Source organism: Eulemur rufifrons, chromosome 2, assembly GCF_041146395.1.
Source record: "Eulemur rufifrons isolate Redbay chromosome 2, OSU_ERuf_1, whole genome shotgun sequence".
NCBI classification, from domain to species: Eukaryota; Metazoa; Chordata; class Mammalia; order Primates; family Lemuridae; genus Eulemur; species Eulemur rufifrons.
The window spans coordinates 27,756,223-27,774,835 of NC_090984.1; the positions used below are offsets into that span (position 1 = coordinate 27,756,223).

The 18,613-nt window shown below is 55.0% G+C and overlaps 1 protein-coding gene across 1 annotated transcript; it reads left to right on the top strand.

Annotated features, from left to right (window-relative positions):
- CLN6 (CLN6 transmembrane ER protein) lies at positions 1-15,300 on the top strand. Its single transcript, XM_069458349.1, has 7 exons — positions 1-152; positions 5,453-5,567; positions 9,001-9,099; positions 10,466-10,654; positions 10,984-11,039; positions 12,324-12,446; positions 13,730-15,300. The coding sequence occupies exons 1-7, from the start codon at positions 67-69 to the stop codon at positions 13,998-14,000; spliced, it is 939 nt and encodes a 312-aa protein (XP_069314450.1). The 5' UTR covers positions 1-66; the 3' UTR covers positions 14,001-15,300.
- The last annotated feature ends 3,313 nt before the right edge of the window (positions 15,301-18,613 follow it).

The following is an 18,613-nucleotide window of genomic DNA, read 5'->3' on the forward strand; positions in this document are numbered from 1 at the left end:
GTGGCCTCCGCCTGGCGAGCCGAGCCCGACTGTTCCCCGGGAAGGCAGGGCCGAGGGCCGGCAGCCATGGAGGCGGCGGCGCGGAGGCGGCAGCACCCGGGAGCGGCGGGGGGCCCGGGCGCTCAGCCGGGCGCCTCCTTCCTGCAGGCCAGGTGGGCGAGCGCCGGCCGGGTGGAGCGGGCGGGCTCGGCGCCTGGCCCCACGTCCCCGCCACGTGATGCGGTGGGGGCGGCCGGGGACAGACTTTCCTCTGCTGCGCGGGCCGGGGGAGCGGAGCCTGGGGGCTTGGGGACGCAGTGCCCTCGCGGCTGCTCGCCCGAGCCCCGCCTCCGCGGTCCCTTCTCTTCCTGGGGAGCCCCGGGCCCAGCGAGGCTCAGCGCCCCCAGCTCCAGTGTCGCTCGTTGGCAGGAGCCCCCGTCCGGAGTTTGAGGTTTTCCTTCTCCCGGCGCAAACCCTCACGACCCGGCCAGTGCTAGGACAGTCGCGCATCTGGGGAGAGCTCCAGGGGTCGGGGGACTTGGGTGGGGGTGGCAGGACACACATTAGCTCATTCGGGCCTGCAACTCATCTGCAGGTTTCGGGTGCCACCTCCACGTTCTCGGGGTCCCCCAGCCCTGAATAGGACTTAGATTCTGCTGTTAATCAGGAGGCTCATCCCTTGCGCTGGGGAACCCAAGCAGGTGAGAATGTTATGGAAGAGACATCAGAGAAGTGTGGCGGCTCCCATCTCTGGATGGATGAATGAGGAACCTTTCTCTCACCAAAAGGGAGAAGTTTGGGTTTATCTAGTTGAGACCAGGCAGAGCTCCATTCTGCCTTCTTCCTGGTTTGCTCACCAGAAACATTCATTGCGTTCAGCAGGCATTCATTAAGCACCTCTGGTGTGCCCAGCGCTATGTCAGGCACTAAGGGGTGGGCAAGGTGAAGCTAGGAGAGGCTGATAGTCCAGTAGGGGCCAGGAGGGACAGAGCCCAAGGGGGGGAGGGGGGGATGAAAGATCACTTGGAGGGCTTCGTGGAGGAAGTGGCACTTGAGCTGAGTCTCAGAGGACTCAGGAAGGGGATGCAGGGAAGAAAGGCTGTTCCAGCTGGGGAAAGGGTGTAGGGAACCACAAGGAGTGCAGTGGTGCTGGGGCTTCCCTGGTGTAAAAGGAAGTGACAGGAGGATGCAGACTGTGAAAAACCTTTAGTGGCAGCAGGGCTGGGACTAGAGTGAGGGCCTACAGTGCAAAACTTAGGGGCACTTGCTTTTGGAGTAGGGCATGACCCCGGGAGTGAGTGCCTACTCAAATGTTGGGCCATAGGTGCCTCACTTGCGTCACCCTAGTTACTGTCCTAAATGACAGGTTAAGGATACAGTCTTTGTTCCATAGGCACTCGGGAGCCATGGAAGGTTTTTGAGTACCTGTGTGCTCAGAGTTGATTTTAGGAATTCTGTGGTGTGATTTGGAGTGATGGGAAATGTCTGAGAGCCTGGGCTCTTTCTCCTGCTACTAAGGGGCATGTGGACTAAGGAACTGCAGACTGTATTTCCTTTTTCATTTAGATACAGTTTACTGAGTATACTTAGTGTAGACCTGTTAACTCTTCTAAGTCCCACTTACGTCTCCTTCATCTTCCTAAGATGATTCTTTATCACTATTTTTAGGTTTTTCTATTGTTACCTTTGTAGCCTTTTAGGGGATATGCATATAACATTATTTCTTTTTTTGGTCAGCCATAGGCAGTATCTCTTGACTTCCTTTTTTAAAAAGAGGATATTAGTCCCCTATAGCTTTCCTCACCCTTTCCCCCAATTCTTGTCATCTGTAGTTTTACTTTCATATTGTCAAGGTTGATTATATTTACCTGCTGTTTTTTTAACCATAATTATCTTCCGTGTTTTGTCTGTGGATTGATTATAAACATTGAAAATCAATATATAATGTTTACATTATTTAAGCATGTAAATATTGTTTCCTACAGAGCCAAGTAATGTTCAACAATTACATTTGCTCTCTTATATTGCTTTTGTTTTTCCTGGAGTTTCGAATTGCCTTTTTTTTCTGTCTCTCTTAGTATTTGCCTTCATTTCCTCATTTTGTTGTTCAAACTTTCCATCATGTCTGGTATTTCACCATTTTTTATATAGAACCCAAAGCAACCCATCTGTAGTCCCCATTCATGGATCACTGCTTGACTTCTTCAGGGTGAGACCGTTCCTTTCCTGCTAGGCAGTCCCACACATGCTGCTGACTTTTAACCGTATGGTGTGCACTCCTCAGCTGTCATGGTGTCAGTTTCCCCATATGGTAGGTATGTCACACTGTGGAGGAGAGAAAAGATCACCTTGTTTCAGGTTACCGGCCTTTGTGCTTTCACCATTGTTCCCAGCAGCAGTTGCTGGTGGTTGAGACCTAGGGCTGGCACAGGCTGGGGGCTCAGGGTGTGAAGTCTGTGGAGTCAGGATCTTGGGACAGGTTTTCTCATCCCCAGGACAGGGGCTGGGGGAGAGGATGCCTTTACCCTCCACGATTTGTCTCCTGTGGTCAGAGTCCCCGTAGAAGAAAACCAGTTGGGTGCTGATCAATCTTCATTCCCAGGCTGGGTGTCTGCCCCTGTGTTTGCCTTTTTCCCCCCCACCCGCTGCCCTACTAAGCTGGGCTAGACTAATGACAAGGATTCCCATTGACTGAGGTGCTCCCTGAGGAAGAAGTAGTTCCTGAGTCCCTAGTGTGTACACCCATAGCTTCAAGAGACACACACCTAAGTGCTTCCCCCGGCTTCCAGAATCCCTTTCTTCCTTGTACTAAACTCCGCCCAGTTGGGAGGTTCCAGAGCAAAACACTGAGGGCTCTTATCCTCCTCTGTCCCAATTCTTCAGGCCTGGAGGTTATCCCTGTCTGCTTTTTGAGGCTTTGCCCTGATGGTCACTAGAGGAAGGGGCCAGGTGGGGCCTCGATGCTGGTCACTCGTCTCAGACCCCTGGGATGTCCTCACAGTTACTTTCTGAATATCTGCCCGTTCTGAAGACCCAGCCACCCCCCCCCCCCCCCCCCCGCCTCTTTCTCTGCCTCCAGCAAGCCAGGCTCCTCAACTCCTCGCAGAGCCTTTCTCTCACTTCCACCTCCAGGCCTTTGACCCTGCCTGCCTGCTGCTTTCTGTCTAGTTAAATCCACCTGTCGGTTCATGGAGGCTCCCTTCCTTCATGCAGGCTTTGCATACAGCTCCACTCCGCGCCAATCTCTTTCCAACTTGATCTCCTAATAAGCCACATGGCTTACTATAGTAATCAAAAACAGAATAGCAAGCTGTTGAGGGCACATGTCTTGCGTTCATATCACGAATGCAGTTTTGAATTCTGTGCTGTTCAGGACTCCTGGGTTGCAAGTAACAGAAAGCCAGTGTGAACTGCAGCACTTGCCTGCAGATGCCTGGAACTGGGAACACGAACACTACCGGGGCCTCTTCTCCCTCATTTCCCTGATCCTCTCTGCAGGGTGCTACGTTCTCACCTGGCTGTTCTTGAGGGTGGAACCTTGGCTGCAGGCAGCCCTGGGCTTGCATCCTTAGAGCCCCAGCACCAGGAAGGAAGGAGCTCTTTCCCCCAACTCTAGTTTTAATAAAAGTCCCACTGGGCCAACCTGGGTCACCGGCCCTCCCTGTGGCCAAGGAAACATCATCTCTCACCAGAAGCAGCAGCAGGTAGGAAACAGGCAGACAAGCCTAGTTGCTGCAGCTCCTCACTATGTGGGTGACCTGGGCTAAGCACGTAACCCCTCCAAGCGTCAGCATCCTCATCTGTAAAGCAGGAGGGTAACAGCTCCTGCCTCCCAGTGTTACTGCAAGGACCAGATGAGGCAGTGTGGGTAAAGCGCCCAGCATGGCACACAGCGGGTGCTCATTAAGTGGCGGGTGGGGGCCCTGAGCAGAGGAGACAGGAAGACTTAGTTGACCCAGGGAAGGCCCATTCCACCTGTCTTGCTTGCCATCAGAAGATGCTGAGATCCCCAAGAGCTTGCCTCCCTGTCCTGGGTTGCTCTGCCAGCCTGGTGCAGGTCGTCCCTGGGATTGGTTGAAAAGGGTCCTGGAAAATTACGGAAGCAACAGCGGCATTGACAGAGGGAAGTCTTGGTGCCCCTAAGCTCATGTTTGCCCCTAGAAAAGCAGTAACTGATAAATGTGAGTGTTCTACATCCGCCAGTCACTGAGCTGAGGATGCTGGAGAATACAGATCCGTGTCCCACAGCACCTGTCCTTGGCACAAAAGGGACAATGAAACTCACACCTCAGTCATCTTAGGAGGCAGTGGGCTGCTTGTCACTGGAGGGGTGCAAGTAACAGCAGGGACGCTGTAAAGGGGATTTGGATGCTGATAGGCAGGCGGCTGAGTTGGGAGAACCTTAAAGAGCACCACTTTTCTTGAGGGTTGAGAAGGGAGAGCACGCTCCAGCCCCATTGTGGCATGGCCAGACCGAGCTAGCGAGGAAGTGTCCCCCTGGAGTGGGCTGGCGGGACTTTGGGGAAAGCTTCCTCAAGGAAGCCTTCCCGGAGGAGGTGGCACTGACCCTTGAACTTTAGCGCGCCTGCAGACAGCAGATGACTGACTGCTCTGTGGGAGGCACAGGCGCCCAAAGGTGTGTTGAGGTGGTATTCCGCTGCTTGCCGTGTCTCCCACATCTGCGTGTCCCTGCAGGCTTCCCTCTCAGCTGCCACTGTGGCCTGGGGCGAGGAGGAACACCAGCAGCCCAAGCTCACCCCTCACAGTTCAGGAGCCTGCGGCGCGGAGGCCCTGTCCCTCTCAGTCTCTCTAAGGCAGTTTCACTGGAGGGCTCTGGTTGCTCCAGCGCAGGTCACATGCCCTTCCCATAGGCCATCACTATGGATACGACTATGGGATGGAGGTTAAAAGTATAAGCGCTGGGGCCCAATCATTTGGGGTCATCACCTTGGCTGTGTGACCTTGGACAAGTTACTTAACCTCTTGGGCTTCAACTTTTCGCTTGTAAAATGGGGGTAATATTCCAGCCTCAAAGGGTTTCTGGGAGGACTAAGTGAGTTAAATGAGATAATACGTGCAAGCAGCTAACAACAGTGCCCGGAACATGTAAGCACGCAGTAAAGTGTAGCTGCTGCTGTCCTTCATCATGTTTCACGTTTTTTAGCCGCGTTTACATCTTTTGCCTTATTTGATTTCCCCCATTATTCTTTAGGGGAGAACACCCAACTCTTACCATCCCGGTTTGGGAGCTTCCTTCCTCGCCCACAGGGAAGCTGCGGTCAGGCCAGCTGCAGTCCCCCTTCCCCACGACCACAGGGCCCGACCCCAGTGTTTCCGGCAAAACCCTTCCCCTAGAACTCAGTCGTGAGTGTCTCCTGCTGCCCTCGAGTCCCCAGCCCCTTCTGTGGCTCAACTCAGGGGAAGATTCTGCCAGGAGGAGGGAAGGACTGACCCTCCCGTCTGCTTCTCCCAGGCACGGCTCCGTCAGCGCTGACCAGGCTGCCGGCACAGCGCCCTTCCACCTCGACCTCTGGTTCTACTTCACGCTGCAGAACTGGGTTCTGGACTTTGGCCGCCCCATTGCCATGGTGAGTGTGAGGCTGGGGACGGAGCCCTGACCAGTGCTGGGGAGGCTTAGTGTGACCTGGGTTCGCTGAGTGACCGTAGACAAGTCACTTCTCCTTTATCTCCCAGTGAAGTGAAGAGAACAGCCTGGCGGCCGTCCTGTCCCTTAGCTCTGTGCCTGGGGTAGGTCAGGCTACTGCCTGCAAGTGCGGGCACGGGGTGGGAAGCCTGGCTAGTCACACTGTGCCCGACTCTGAGCAGTCACACTGTAACCGCCTGTAGCCCTGGTCTCGAAGCAGGTGAACCAGGTTACCCAGATCATCAGCCTGACAAGAGCCCCCTGGAAGGAAGGAGTGCCCGCCGTCCTTCCCCACTGCCGTGGGCCGCAGCATTCTTCTGGAGGTGAAGAGCACAGGCTGATTCTGCATGTTATAGATGCTCTGGGCCTCAGGTGGTTTTTAGTGCCGTCTGGGGAAACCACCCCCTTCCCTCCTAGGCTGCTTCGTACATCAGTGTACAGTGGTGGCCTCCACACAAGAGATTAATACTGGAAGCACCAAAGCCCCTCACTTGTAATAGATGGATGGATGGATAGACAGACAGATGGACAACAGAGTGTGAAAAAATTGAGTGAGGTACCACCATGTACCATGTTGTTATTGGGGGGGGGGGTTGGGAGGTATAAAAATAACAATATCCAGCGCTGAAACTGGTCCCCCATACATGCTGGTGGTAATGCACGTTAGCAGAGCCCTCTGGAAAGCAGGTTAGCAAGGTGATAACTAGTGCTTGGACTAGTACCTAACACGATAAGTGCTCAAGGTATTTTTATTGAATGAAATATAATAATTACAGCAAGATAAAAATGGCAGCTAACATACATTGAATACTTACTCTGTTCTGAGCTCTCTACATGTTTAAATTTAATTCCCACATCAACACTATTATTAATCCCGGTTTTATAGATGAGGAAACTTGAGGTTAGAGAGTAACTGGCTCAGGGTCACCCGAGTGGCAAGCGGAGGAGCCAGCCTCTCTGCACCAGGCACTCTGGCCCCAGAGCCCACCCCCTTCCCGACAAAGTTCAACTCTCCGTCATAGAAGTATCCAGAATCCTCACATCCTGACCCAGTAATGTCCCTTCCAAGAATGTGCCCTGAGGATGTCATCAGCAAGAAACAACGGCTTCTCCACCCAAAGATGTTCACTGCAGTGTTGCTCATAATAGCCAGATCTTGGAAGTGACTGCGGTGTCCGGCAGTAGGGACTGGGTAAATCAGCTTTGCTGTATCCATTACAGAGAATGTTTCCTGGCCGTTAAACAGAAATTACGGATACTATAGAGCAACCTGGAAAACTTAAGGAGAAAAAAGGTGCCTGCAAGGCCTGTAGACTGATGGCAAGTCAGTAGCAGTCTCGTCTGCCTGGGGTCAAAGACTCGATGGGGACAAAGGAAAGCTGTCCTGGCAGTGGGAAGGGAGTTACGGTGGATGATGGCTTTTCTTGTCATTCATGTCTGACTCTTACAAAGGTTGACATGTCACTGTCCAGATGTGGGAAAAAGAAGAGGGATTGAGCCAGGAGTCAGGACATCTGGTCAGGTTTGTGGGTTGTGGGTAACCCTGGGCGACTCCCTGTCCTCTGGGTTTCATTTTTCTCATCTCCAAGAGGACTGGCTGCTCTGAGCCCTCTTGCAGCATGAAGGTCCCATATATTGGGGGCCAGAGCTTCTGTCAAACTGGTCCTCTGGGGAGAGGGAGAAAGGCCAGGGCTGGGCTGGTGGCTCTCCTCACTCACTGAGGGCTCAGCCTCCACTGGCCTAACAGGATCTCCTATTGGGCACATCACTTCCCCCGTCCTTCCCAGAACTGCTGTGGCCACTACGACCCTACGTGGGACTCATTGGGAGAGTGTATGTTTGAAAAGCTCATGTATACACTGGAGCTTTTCAAATGTATGCATTATAGTCCCAAGATTTGTAATAACTAAAAATAAAAACTTTTACAAGTTATAAAAGTAACATGTTGTAGTTATAACATAAAGAAGTAAAGTTAGACTCTCCCTAGCCCTTTCCACTCTCACTGTTGACAGTTCGGGGAACATCCTTCCACTCCTTTCTCTGCTCATACAAACACATATATACATCCTTTTTCTTTTTTTCTAACCACAATGAGACTTTATATGTTATTCTCCAGCTTGCTTATTTTACTTTAGAATATATCATGAGCTGGGTGCAATGGAATATGCCTGTAGTCCCAGCTACTCAGGAGGCTGAGGCAGGAGGATCACTTGAGCCTGGGAGTTCAAGTCCAGCCTGGGCAACATCGTGAGATCCTGTCTCTAAAAAATAAAAATAAAAAAAGAATACAAAATGTCATTTCTGTTAATGGCTACTTAACCTTCCATAGTAAAGAAGTACTATAACGTATTCAACTAGTCCTGTTTTATTGAAGAGTCAGCCTATTTCTGGGATTTTGCCATCACAGTGTTTCAGCAAACATATATTAATATGTCTTGATATAAGCAAGGATACAGATATGCACACACACACACACACATTGAGTGAGAGAGAGAGAGAGAGCGAGATTTCTGTGTCCTGAGTCTTTTTTCTGCAGGTTTGTTTTATCCAATATGGGATTTCTGAGTTAAAAGAGACAACCGTTTAAATATTTGATGGACACTTTTGGTCATTGCATATGTTTTCAATCAACAGATACTAGGAGCACAATTTGGTAAAATGTTTGGACCTTGCACAGGGGTTTTAACACTGTCCTGGACAAGGCCAGGACGCCGCGGTAGAGCGGGAGGCGGGGAGAGGGCATTACAGACAGGAGAAACGGCCCCACCCCCCTTCCTCTGTCAGGGAAGGTGGGGAAGGAAGAATTGCAGCTACTTTGTAGAAAGTACTTATTTTCTACTTTGTTTCCTAACGTACCCTTGACTGGATTGGGAAGCAGTCCGTCCACTCAGTGGATAGCACATTTTCCCCACCCAGCCTAGCGGTCAGGAGACACTGTCATCACGGTAGACCCTTGGAGTGCCAGAGCCCTCAGGGTCCAAGTAGACTACCTGGGCCATCTCTCTTGTGTTACAGATGGGGAAACTGAGGCCCAGAGAGGGAAAGGACTAGCCCAGGGTCACCCAGGAAGTTGGTGGCACAACCAAGTCCCAAAGGAGGCTGCCGACTCCCAGGCTGGTATCCAGGGAGGTTCCACTGGGCAAGGGGACACAGGGTCAGGTCCTGGATTTACATCCAGGACCTGTGTAACTGGGGGACAAGTCTGCTTGCCTTTCTGGGACTCAGTTTCCCTGTCTGTGAATACTTCATCCCAGGGCTGCCAAGAGGGTCCCTAGAGATCACAGCAAGAACTGCGTGTACGCGATGGGGGTGGGGCAGGGTCCCAGGGCCCTCACGGGCTGTGCCCGGGTGAGCCCGGTCTTCTCCTTGCTCCCCAGCTGGTGTTCCCTCTCGAATGGTTTCCGCTCAACAAGCCCAGCGTGGGGGACTATTTCCACATGGCCTACAACGTCATCACGCCCTTTCTCCTGCTCAAGGTACAGTCCAGATCCTCCCCCCGCCCCCCGGCCTCATTCCTCCCACTACCTGGTGCCAAGGCCTGTGCCCTGGCTCGGGCATTTCCCTGCCTACTGCGGGGGCCCAGGGAAGGCAGAGCCGGAGGGATGGAGAAGGCCCCCACAAGGAGGGACATTTGATGTGGGCCTCAGCCTGGTGTGGCAGCAGGTGAAGTGGGAGAGGTTCAGGCAGAAGGACTAGGTGTGCTTGGAAAATCAGAAAACATTCTGGGAGGCTGAGACAGAAGTGATTGGGGGGGGGGTGGTCAAGAGAGAGGTCAGGGACCAATTGGGAAGGTAGGTGGGGGCTGGGCAGAAGAAAAGGCAGCAGCGGTGGCTGAACTCTGTCCTCTGGCCTAGGGAGTCCTGACTTCGAAATGTCACTGGGAGCCCAGAGCAGGGGCTGCTGCCAGCTTTGCACTTTGCCAAATAAGGGCTCTTAAAATTGCTACCCATTGAGCAGCCCTAATCCAAAATCTGAAATGCTCCAAAATCTGAAACTTTTTGAGCACCAATATGATGCCACAATTGGAAAACTCCACACATAAGTACTTAACACAAACTTTGTTTCATGCACAAAATTATTTAAAATATTGTATAAAATTACCTTCACACTCTCTGCATAAGGTATGTATAAAACATAAGTGAATTTCATGTTTAGACTCGTGTTCCACCTCCAAGATATCTCATTATATATGTGCAAATATTCCAAAATCTGAAAAAAATACAGAATGCAAAACACTTCTGGTCCCTAGCATTTCTGAAAAGGGATACTCAACCAGTATCGCCATCTACTGTCCCCGTCATTTTGTTATGAGGAAAGACAGTTCAAATCTCCACAAGTAGGAAGGGTATAATCTCAGAACTCAGGTGTGTTTTCAGTTAAATAATGTCATGTCAGAAGCACCTGCTCCCAGTCCTGACATTTCTTCATGTTTGCCATGATCCAGTCACCCAGAAATCGGGGTCCCTTCAGCAGGCCAGCCCAGCTTCCCAGGGGCACAGCTGGGGCCCGTGGGAGGGCTGGGCTGGGAGCCTGGACTCCTACATCAAAGGCCTGGTTGTCATGTCCAGCACGTGGCTCTGATGTTACCCTGGACAATGAGTTGTGCCCTCTGAGTCTGTTTCCTCCCTAGGAAAAGGGGGTGCTGTTCCTGGCCCCTGCTGGGTTCACGGGGATCGTGTGAGAATCTGGAGGCTGGGCTGGCCTGCTGAAGGGACCCCCCACTTTTGGAGTGACTTTCCAGGTGGTAGCATCCAGCCTAGCCCAGGTGTGAGGGAGGGAAGCAGAAGGTGTCATAGGGAGGCAGAGACAGGGTCATGCTCTTGGCCTCACTCTGAACCCCAGCTCATCGAGCGGTCCCCCCGCACCCTGCCGCGCTCGATCACCTACGTCAGCATCATCACCTTCATCATGGGCGCCAGCATCCACCTGGTGGGTGACTCCGTCAACCACCGCCTGCTCTTCAGTGGCTACCAGCACCACCTGTCCGTGCGTGAGAACCCCATCATCAAGAATCTCAAGCCCGAGACACTGGTGAGGCCACCTCCCGCCCCCCACATGTAAGCCCTGTGGGCACAGTCTGTCCTCAAGGGCCAAAGGAATCGCCCCAACCCATCACTGCCCTTGTCCTTCTAGTAAAGGCATACTGCTACTACGTGAGGGCACTGTCACCCGGGCCAAGCTAGCATGCACACGCATTTTAGGAAGTGGCACATTGAGGGGCTCCCACCTGGGCCCCCTCTAAGGGAAGGCAAGGCCCTGGGTAGGGAGTGAGGGCAGTTGGGGGGAGGCCTGGGGTGGGAGGAGGGTGGCCAGAGAGGTTGCTTGGGGTCCCTGGACCGACGTGCCCCTCTATCCCTCAGATCGACTCCTTTGAGCTGCTTTACTACTACGACGAGTACCTGGGCCACTCCATGTGGTGAGTGATGGGCCCGCTGGTCTGTGCCAGAGACCCGGTGGTCTATCCCACTGGCTGGGGGACACACTGGACGAGACTAACTGGGCCCTAGGTCTCCGTGTGTTGAGCGGAGCATCTGGAATGACTCCTCTTTCCCTGGAAGGCGCCTGAGCTCGGCCTCCTGAGAGGTTGCCCGGGAGACCCAGCCACCCAGCCGCCCTGCCTGGCCCTGCGCCCGGCCGCCCGCCCTCCGCCGCCTCCCAGCCCGCAATGCCCGCGGCAGCCACCAGAGGGCAGCGGGCGGCCGTCGTCCCTCCCTCGCCAAGCCCAGAGGTGGGGGAGAGGAGGACGCAGCCCTGATAAACAACCCCCCAGATGGTGCCGTGGGGGCGGGGCGCAGGAGGGTCCCCCACCGTGTCAGGCCTGCTCTGTGGCAGTGGAGGAAGCTGAGGAGAGCCAGCTGGACAGGAGTGGTGGGCAGTGGGGGGAAGGACAGTGCTGTTTGGGCTCCCCTCCTCCCAACTCCCCCCGGGTTTTTCCAGGTCCTTGGCGTCTGGCCAGGCCTCCCGCCAGCTCTCCCCGGCCTCCAAGCCCTGCCCAGTGGGAGGCTGGGGCAGGAGGGGGAGCAGAGGCGGTAGCAGCGCTCTGGGAGTGGGGTGATGGGGTGGGGGGTAAGGAGATGGGGGTGGACCCGCAGGAGAGAAGAGGGGGGTGTGAGAGCGCAGATGGCAGAGGGGACCTATTTGCTCAGAAGGGGGAGGTGGTACTTTGGGGCAAGATGTTTCGGGGTGAGGCTGTGAGCTGAGCTTAGTGAGGGGCCCCACAGAGCTCTTGCCCACCCTCCCCCCGTGGGAGGTGCTGTTCTCATGGTCTTGTTTATTAACCAGGACCCCTACCCTCTCCATCTTCAGCCCACTGGGTACACCTGTCTCCAGGCCAGTATGGGGTTGGGGCTGCAGTGTCTGGGGGTGGGACAGAGACCACCCCACCCCTGTGGAGTGAGCGGTGGCCAGGGCGGGGTGGAAGGTGCCCATGCCTGTAGCCATGGGCCTCTGGTGTGCACGTGCCTTGCCTTCCCTGCTCTGTTCGCGTCCCACCGTTACCCCCAGCACGGGAAAGGCTGGGTGGGGTGGAGCACTGCTCACCTAAGCCAGGTGTTTTGTAAACCATGCGGCAGCTCCATGGGCCCACACTCCATGGGATGGTGCAAGGAGCCAGTGAAAGGCAGCAGGGAGGAAGACCTGGCTGGAGGTGGTGGCCAGGGCCACCCCACAGCCCTCTCAGGCACTGGCCTCCCTGTCGCAGGTACATCCCCTTCTTCCTCATCCTCTTCATGTACTTCAGTGGCTGTTTTACTGCCTCTAAAGCTGAGAGCTTGATGCCACGGTCTGCCCTGCTGCTGGTGGTGCCCAGCGGCCTGTACTACTGGTGAGTGTTCACGGGGGAGGGGCACTGACTGAACCACAGACCTGCTATGTGGCCCCAGGTGACACTGGCCCTCTCAGGGCCCTGCTTCCTCCTTTATCTACTAGGGACTGTGACAGTGCCTTATGGTAGCCTCTTTGCTACCACAGGTCCCCCGGGGATTGCAGGTATCGGAGGAAGGACCTGGGACAGGCCTGGGCTCTTACCTGATGGGAGGCCTCCTTGAAAATGAAAAGGACTTCCTTTCCCGGGGCAAGCTCCAGCCCATCTCTAGGGCTTGTCCCCTGCCTGGCTGAGAGGGCCCACCTGGGCTAACCTGTGTATTCCCTGAGGACAGAATTAAAAGGAATGGGTGGCAACTACGGCAAGAGGGAAAGAGCTTCCTGCCTAGTATTTTTTTTTCTTTTTTCTCTTTTGATAACCGGTACCAACCTGCCTAGTTCTCTTCCATAGCGTGTTGGTACAGTGATAGCTACAGTAGTAGCTGCAGTCATAGGTTGAACAATTGCTTTTCCAAGTGAGAGATGTACAGAGCTCTTGTCAGTAACTTTGAGAGGTACGGCCATTTATGCCCCCTTCGTAAGTGAGGAAACAGAAGCTCCAAGATGTCATAGGAATTCTGCAAGGTCACACAGCCACTGAGTTGCAGAGCTGTAGTTCCTTGAGGGTAAGGGGTCAGCATTACGGTTCTCCCTAGAGGCGGGGGAGTGGACCTCCAATAAGTGCTATTGAGCTCCTGGCCATGTGCTAGGTACTGTCTTGGGCATCGCAGGAACCCTGGGTGATCTGAGACCATGTCTCAGCCTTCAAGGAGACAATAATTACAACTTCCGTAAATTGCTGCTATATTCCAAACTCAAATACCTGCAGGAACCAAGCAGGTAACAGAAATACATCAAGTGGGCAGCAAGTGAGGCAATAGGGAATGGTGAGGACTGTGGCAAACTGTAGAGCAATGCTTTCTCTAAAGGGGGTAGCTACTTTCTCCTCCAGTCAGTTTTTATCATGTGGAAATAAAGCCTGATGTGACCGGAGCAGCCAGAAATCCATTTTCAGGTATTCCATTATTTAAATATTGGCAACAAACAACATTAATAGTAACTCTACAAGCCAACTCAATATTCTGCATGCGGGTGTGGCTTAGCCTGGCCTGGTTCACTGAGCCCTCTCACCAGAGGGCTGTTCTGACTGCTCGGGAGGGCAGGCTGGGCCCCAGTACGGGGAGAGATGCCAGGCAGGACGCAGTTGCCGTGGCAGCCACCTTGCCTCTCCACCGGCCTCTCCAGGTACCTGGTCACCGAGGGCCAGATCTTCATCCTCTTCATCTTCACCTTCTTCGCCATGCTGGCCCTCGTCCTGCACCAGAAACGCAAGCACCTCTTCCTCGACAGCAACGGCCTCTTCCTCTTCTCCTCCTTCGCCCTCACCCTCTTGCTGGTGGCACTCTGGGTGGTCTGGCTGTGGAATGACCCTGTACTCAGAAAGAAGTACCCGGGTGTCATCTATGTCCCGGAGCCCTGGGCTTTCTACACCCTCCATGTCAGCAGTCATCACTGAGACCCTGGCACTCCGCTGGGTGGGAGGTGGGCCCCAGAGGGCGTCTGAGCACGGGGTGTGTGCGGGTGTGGACGTGGTGGGCGTGGGTGTGCAGCCAGTGCTGAGAACACGGGCGGAGTGTGCCTCGTGCGCAGGGACAGGGGCGTGTGTGCACACGCGCCTGTTGTGTATGTGTGTGCAGAGTGCGTCATTGTAAGACTTGACTATTTTTGTCAAGTTTCTGTTTGATTTGGATCTTTTTAGGATCGGATTTAGTTTTAGGGAGCGTGTTTAGGCCGGGATCTGGGCCCCTGCCCTCCTCTGCACCTGACGTTGCTGGCGGGGCCCTCCTCAGGGCTGGTCTGCTCTTCCTGGGATGTCTTTGGGTAGCTGTGCAGGAGAGGCCTGAGTGGGGCAGAGGCCAGGAGGGGACTTGTCATTTCACCCACCCCCTGCCTGGCTCATGGCTCAGGCCTGCCCTGACCCTGGCCATTAGGTTACATGGGTTGTGTCAACTTGCTGTGCATTGTTGCACAAAGCACTTACCCTCTCAGGGCCTCATTTGCACTAGATGGGCCCGTGGTCCCAAAGCGGGTCAGTGGGCTGGGGCTGCGGACTCCCTGCAGGGCAGCCTGGGGATAGACAAGGGGCTCTATGCCCTGTCACTACCCTCTCCCAGCCTGGGAGGGTATATGCACCCCTGACCCTCACCCACCCTGGCCCCAGGGAGGCAGAGGCCCAGCTCACCGCCCTGACTGCGCCAGCCTGAGCCTGGGGTGTGGCAGTGCCAGCTCTCCAGCCCTCTGCCCCTCCCTCTGCCTGCACCCGCTCAGAAGAATGATGGCGCCCTGACCGCAGGTTTCTGAGCTGCCCCTGAAGGCAGGGTTCTCAAACACTGGCACTGCTCCCCGAGCCCCATTGTAGGGGTCGGGACACCTTGAGGCTCTCTCCAGTCAGCCTGTCTCAGCCTGAGTCCCACGCCTGCTGCCAGTGGCCCTGCTCCCAGAATCGGGAGGCCTCCTTCTCAGCATGGTGGGCCTCCCTGCCCCACCTCCCAGCCTGCCCGCCTTCTTCCAGGCATTGGGTCCAGGTCCCCTCGTACCAAAAGGCCCCATAGCCTCATTTTTAGCTAGTGCTGGCCCACGTGTGCTTGTGGGTCTCGGGGGGCCAGCCTTACCTTACCTGGGCCCAGCCTCCTCTCCTGTGCTCTCAGGGAGCCCCGTACCTCAGATGCTCCTTTCATGTTAGGGTCCCCCAGCCCTTGGGTCAGTCCCTGTCTGCTGGCAGCATTGGGGGTAGGTGTGAATAAAAGCCGGTGTGGGGCCAAGCCTGGCTGGCGCCTGTTTCTTGCCTGGGTATGAGTTGGGGAGGCAGGAGGGAGTTCCCTGGAGTGGAGGAGAGGCTGGCCGCTCTGGGGCCCAGGGGCCCAGCAGCAGCCCTGGGCAGCCCTCCCACGCCCACTGGCCTCGGCCACTCCACAGGCTCTTGGGGGTGAGGGCAGGGTGGGCCTCTTCCTCCAGTCAGTCCCAGCTGACCCAGAGGGGGCTGGGGGCTATGGGGGTGGGGCTGGGAGGGCATCTCCAGTCCTTGCCCTCAGGGCTGTCCCTTCGGGCCTCCCAGCCTGTTCCAGAGCCTGAGACAGAGGCTGCCCTTTGGGGGAAGGCGGGAGGCTGGTAGGTGGGAGGTTGGCGCTTGGCCTTGGGCAGGTCACTTGACCTCTTGGGGTCTCAGCCTCACCACACCATGACCAGAGACTTACTGGGGCTTGTGTCATCAGACAACACAGAGGAGGCGCAGCACAGGGTGGGAGATGGCTCAAGTCACGCGTCCTGTCCCCCCACCTGACCGGCAAACGCATTTGCTTCCATCCGTACCTCAAGGACACTGCTCCTTCAGCCCCTCATCCAGGGCTGTTCCCCACAGAAGGACTTAATTTCATGAGCAGGGGCAGGTCTGACCGCGTGGGGCTTGGAGCTTATATGCTTTGGGGCCCAAGATAAGAAAACAGTAACAGAAAGAAAGCAGATAAAAATTAGACATGACAGTGAATATTTAGAAAGGAAAAGAAATCACAGCGAGTTATCGGAGGCCTGGAGACTCATCTGTCCTGACAGAGCTCTTCAGGCAGCCAAGTGTTTCCCTAGAAATAGTTTTTTTTTTTTTTTTTTTGAGACAGAGTCTTGCTCTGTTGCCCAGGCTAGAGTGCCGTGGCATCAGCCTAGCTCACAGCAACCTCAAACTCCTGGGCTCAAGCAATCCTCCTGCCTCAGCCTCCCGAGTAGCTGGGACTACAGGCATGCGCCACCATGCCCGGATAATTTTATATATATATATATATATTTTTTAGTTGTCTATATAATTTCTTTCTATTTTTAGTAGAGACGGGGTCTCACTCTTGCTCAGGCTGGTCTTGAACTTGTGATCTTGAGCGATCCACCCGCCTCAGCCTCCCAGAGTGCTAGGATTACAGGTGTGAGCCACCGCGCCCAACCCCTAGAAATATTCTTGACTGCAACGGGGCTTCCCTCCAGCTGGCAAGCCGTAAGCCGATGTGTCTCCAAGTGTGGCTCCGTGGAGCAGTGTCAGGATTGTAGAGGAAAACGCAAATTCTTGACCTCCCCAAACCATGAATCGAACTTGAGGACAGGGCCCTGCAGGTGGTCCTGATGTGGACCCAAGTTTGGGGACCACCATTCTAGGCCCTGGCTACTCCAAGTGTGGTCCCCCGACCTGCAGTGTCAGCCTCCCCTGAGGGCCCATGAGGAACTCAGCATCTCGCCCCGCCGGCCTTCCCCGGTGTGCGCTGAAGCGGGTTGTGTGTGAGGCCTGGGCAGTTCCGTCCACAGCCGCCTCAGTGCCTGGCACTCCCAGGGGCCAGGGCAGGGACTTGTGTCAGTTTGCTAGGACAGACACAACAAAGCACCACGAACTTAGTGGCTTAAAATGACAGGAATTTGTCCTCAGACCTGGAGGCCAGGAGTCCAAAATCAAGGTGCTGGCAGCGCCGGGCTCTGGTGGCACGCAGGCCATTCTTGGCGCTCCCTGGCCTGTGGACGTGGCTCTCCAGTCTCCGCTTCACTGCTCGCTCTCTGTGTGTCTCTGCGTGTTCAAGTTCCCATCACCGGATTAGGACTCACCCTACTCCAGAGTGACTCCATCCGAATGCATCTGCAAGGACCTATTTCCAAGTAAGGACACAGGCACAGGTTCCTGGTGGACATGAGTTTTGGGGGGACTTTTCAATCCAGTACAGGCCTGAAGCCTAGGCTTCCCAAGTCCTCTGTTCTGGGGCACACAGAGTGGGAGGAGCAAAGCCCCCTCTGTGACTTCACCCGGCAGGCGCACTCGAAACATGCCAAAGGGCTTGGACTCCTTGGGGGCCCACGGGGCTGCCCCGTTAGCCCTGATTGTGGGAGTGGGGGGCCCCTCATGAGGAGAGTGTGCCCCAAGGGATGAGCGTGGCCCAGGAACACCTTACAGGATGGCAGGGAGGAAGGAGGCGTGTGCCTGCATTCCTGGGGAAAGGGCTTGGTTGGCGGAAATGCCATGAGCAAAAGCCAAGATCATCAAAACATTTCTTTATACAGTGTTGGGGCCCGAAGATTCTGCTTGGGACCCTCTGAGGCAGAATAAGGGGGGGGGGGGCGAGGGAGGGGCTGAAGGGAGGAGGAGCTTCCTTCTGTCTAGAATCCCTCCTGCCAGGATCCAGAGAGTGGGGGCAGGAGGGAAGGGAAGTCATGGGGGTGCCCAGGGGATGTGTCAACCCCCAAGGAGGACCAGGGTTCAAGAATAAAGTAAACAAAATCACAGTCCCCAGGTGGTATTGGAGCTCTTTTCTGGTTTTTTTTCCCCCACTTTGCAGGGAGGTGTAGCATACACACTTACAGCTTGCTGAATTTGTGTATCAGGGCGTCATGTAGACACTGCCCCAGGGCAGGTGTTTTTGATCATCTGTGAGGCACCTCCCTGGAGGCACCTAAAACTGTAAGGAGGGAGCTGGCAAGGGTGTCGGGTAGGATGCCTTGGGGGACATAGCTCACACCCCAGCACATGCTGACCTAAACCCAAGGAAATGTCTTTTCTCTCCTGGAGCCCTTCCCCGGCCTCCGCACCCTCCCGCAGCCCCGACAGACTTCCCCTAACTGCCTTCTCTCCCGCCTTCCTTCGGCCCTGCAGGCAAGCTTTCCTCTTCTCAGCCCCAGCAGAGCAGTCAGAATCCTCAGGCTACACTGCTCTGGATCTGGAACAGGTGTAAAGAGGTAACTCAGGGCCCGGCGAGGTGGCTCACGCCTGTAATCCTAGCGCTCTGGGAGGCTGAGGCAGGAGGATCGCTCGAGCTTAGGAGTTCGAGACCAGCTTGAGCAAAAGCGAGACTCCATCTCTGCTAAAAATAGAAAAACTAGCCGGGCACGGTGGCATGGGTGACAGAACAAGACTCTGTCTCAAAAAAATAAAATAAAATAAAACCTCAGGAGACACACAAGGGGGAAAAGAACGTTCTACATGGAGGTGGTCAGGAAAGGAGGGAGGGAGGGAGAATGGACCAAAGGCAGTCCCCACCTGTCCCTGTGCCTTTGTATAGATTGGCAAAAGGTCCCCCTTCCTCTGGGCACGTGCAGCCCCGCACCAGCAGC

What these genes read in the sequence shown, in the direction of transcription:
- CLN6 (XM_069458349.1), top strand. Translation starts at nt 67, where the DNA reads ATGGAGGCGGCGGCGCGGAGGCGGCAGCACCCGGGAGCGGCGGGGGGC. An exon ending in ATCTCAAGCCCGAGACACTG is followed by an intron (nt 10,655 to 10,983) that starts GTGAGGCCACCT and finishes TCTATCCCTCAG; the next exon opens with ATCGACTCCTTTGAGCTGCT. An exon ending in TACCTGGGCCACTCCATGTG is followed by an intron (nt 11,040 to 12,323) that starts GTGAGTGATGGG and finishes TCCCTGTCGCAG; the next exon opens with GTACATCCCCTTCTTCCTCA.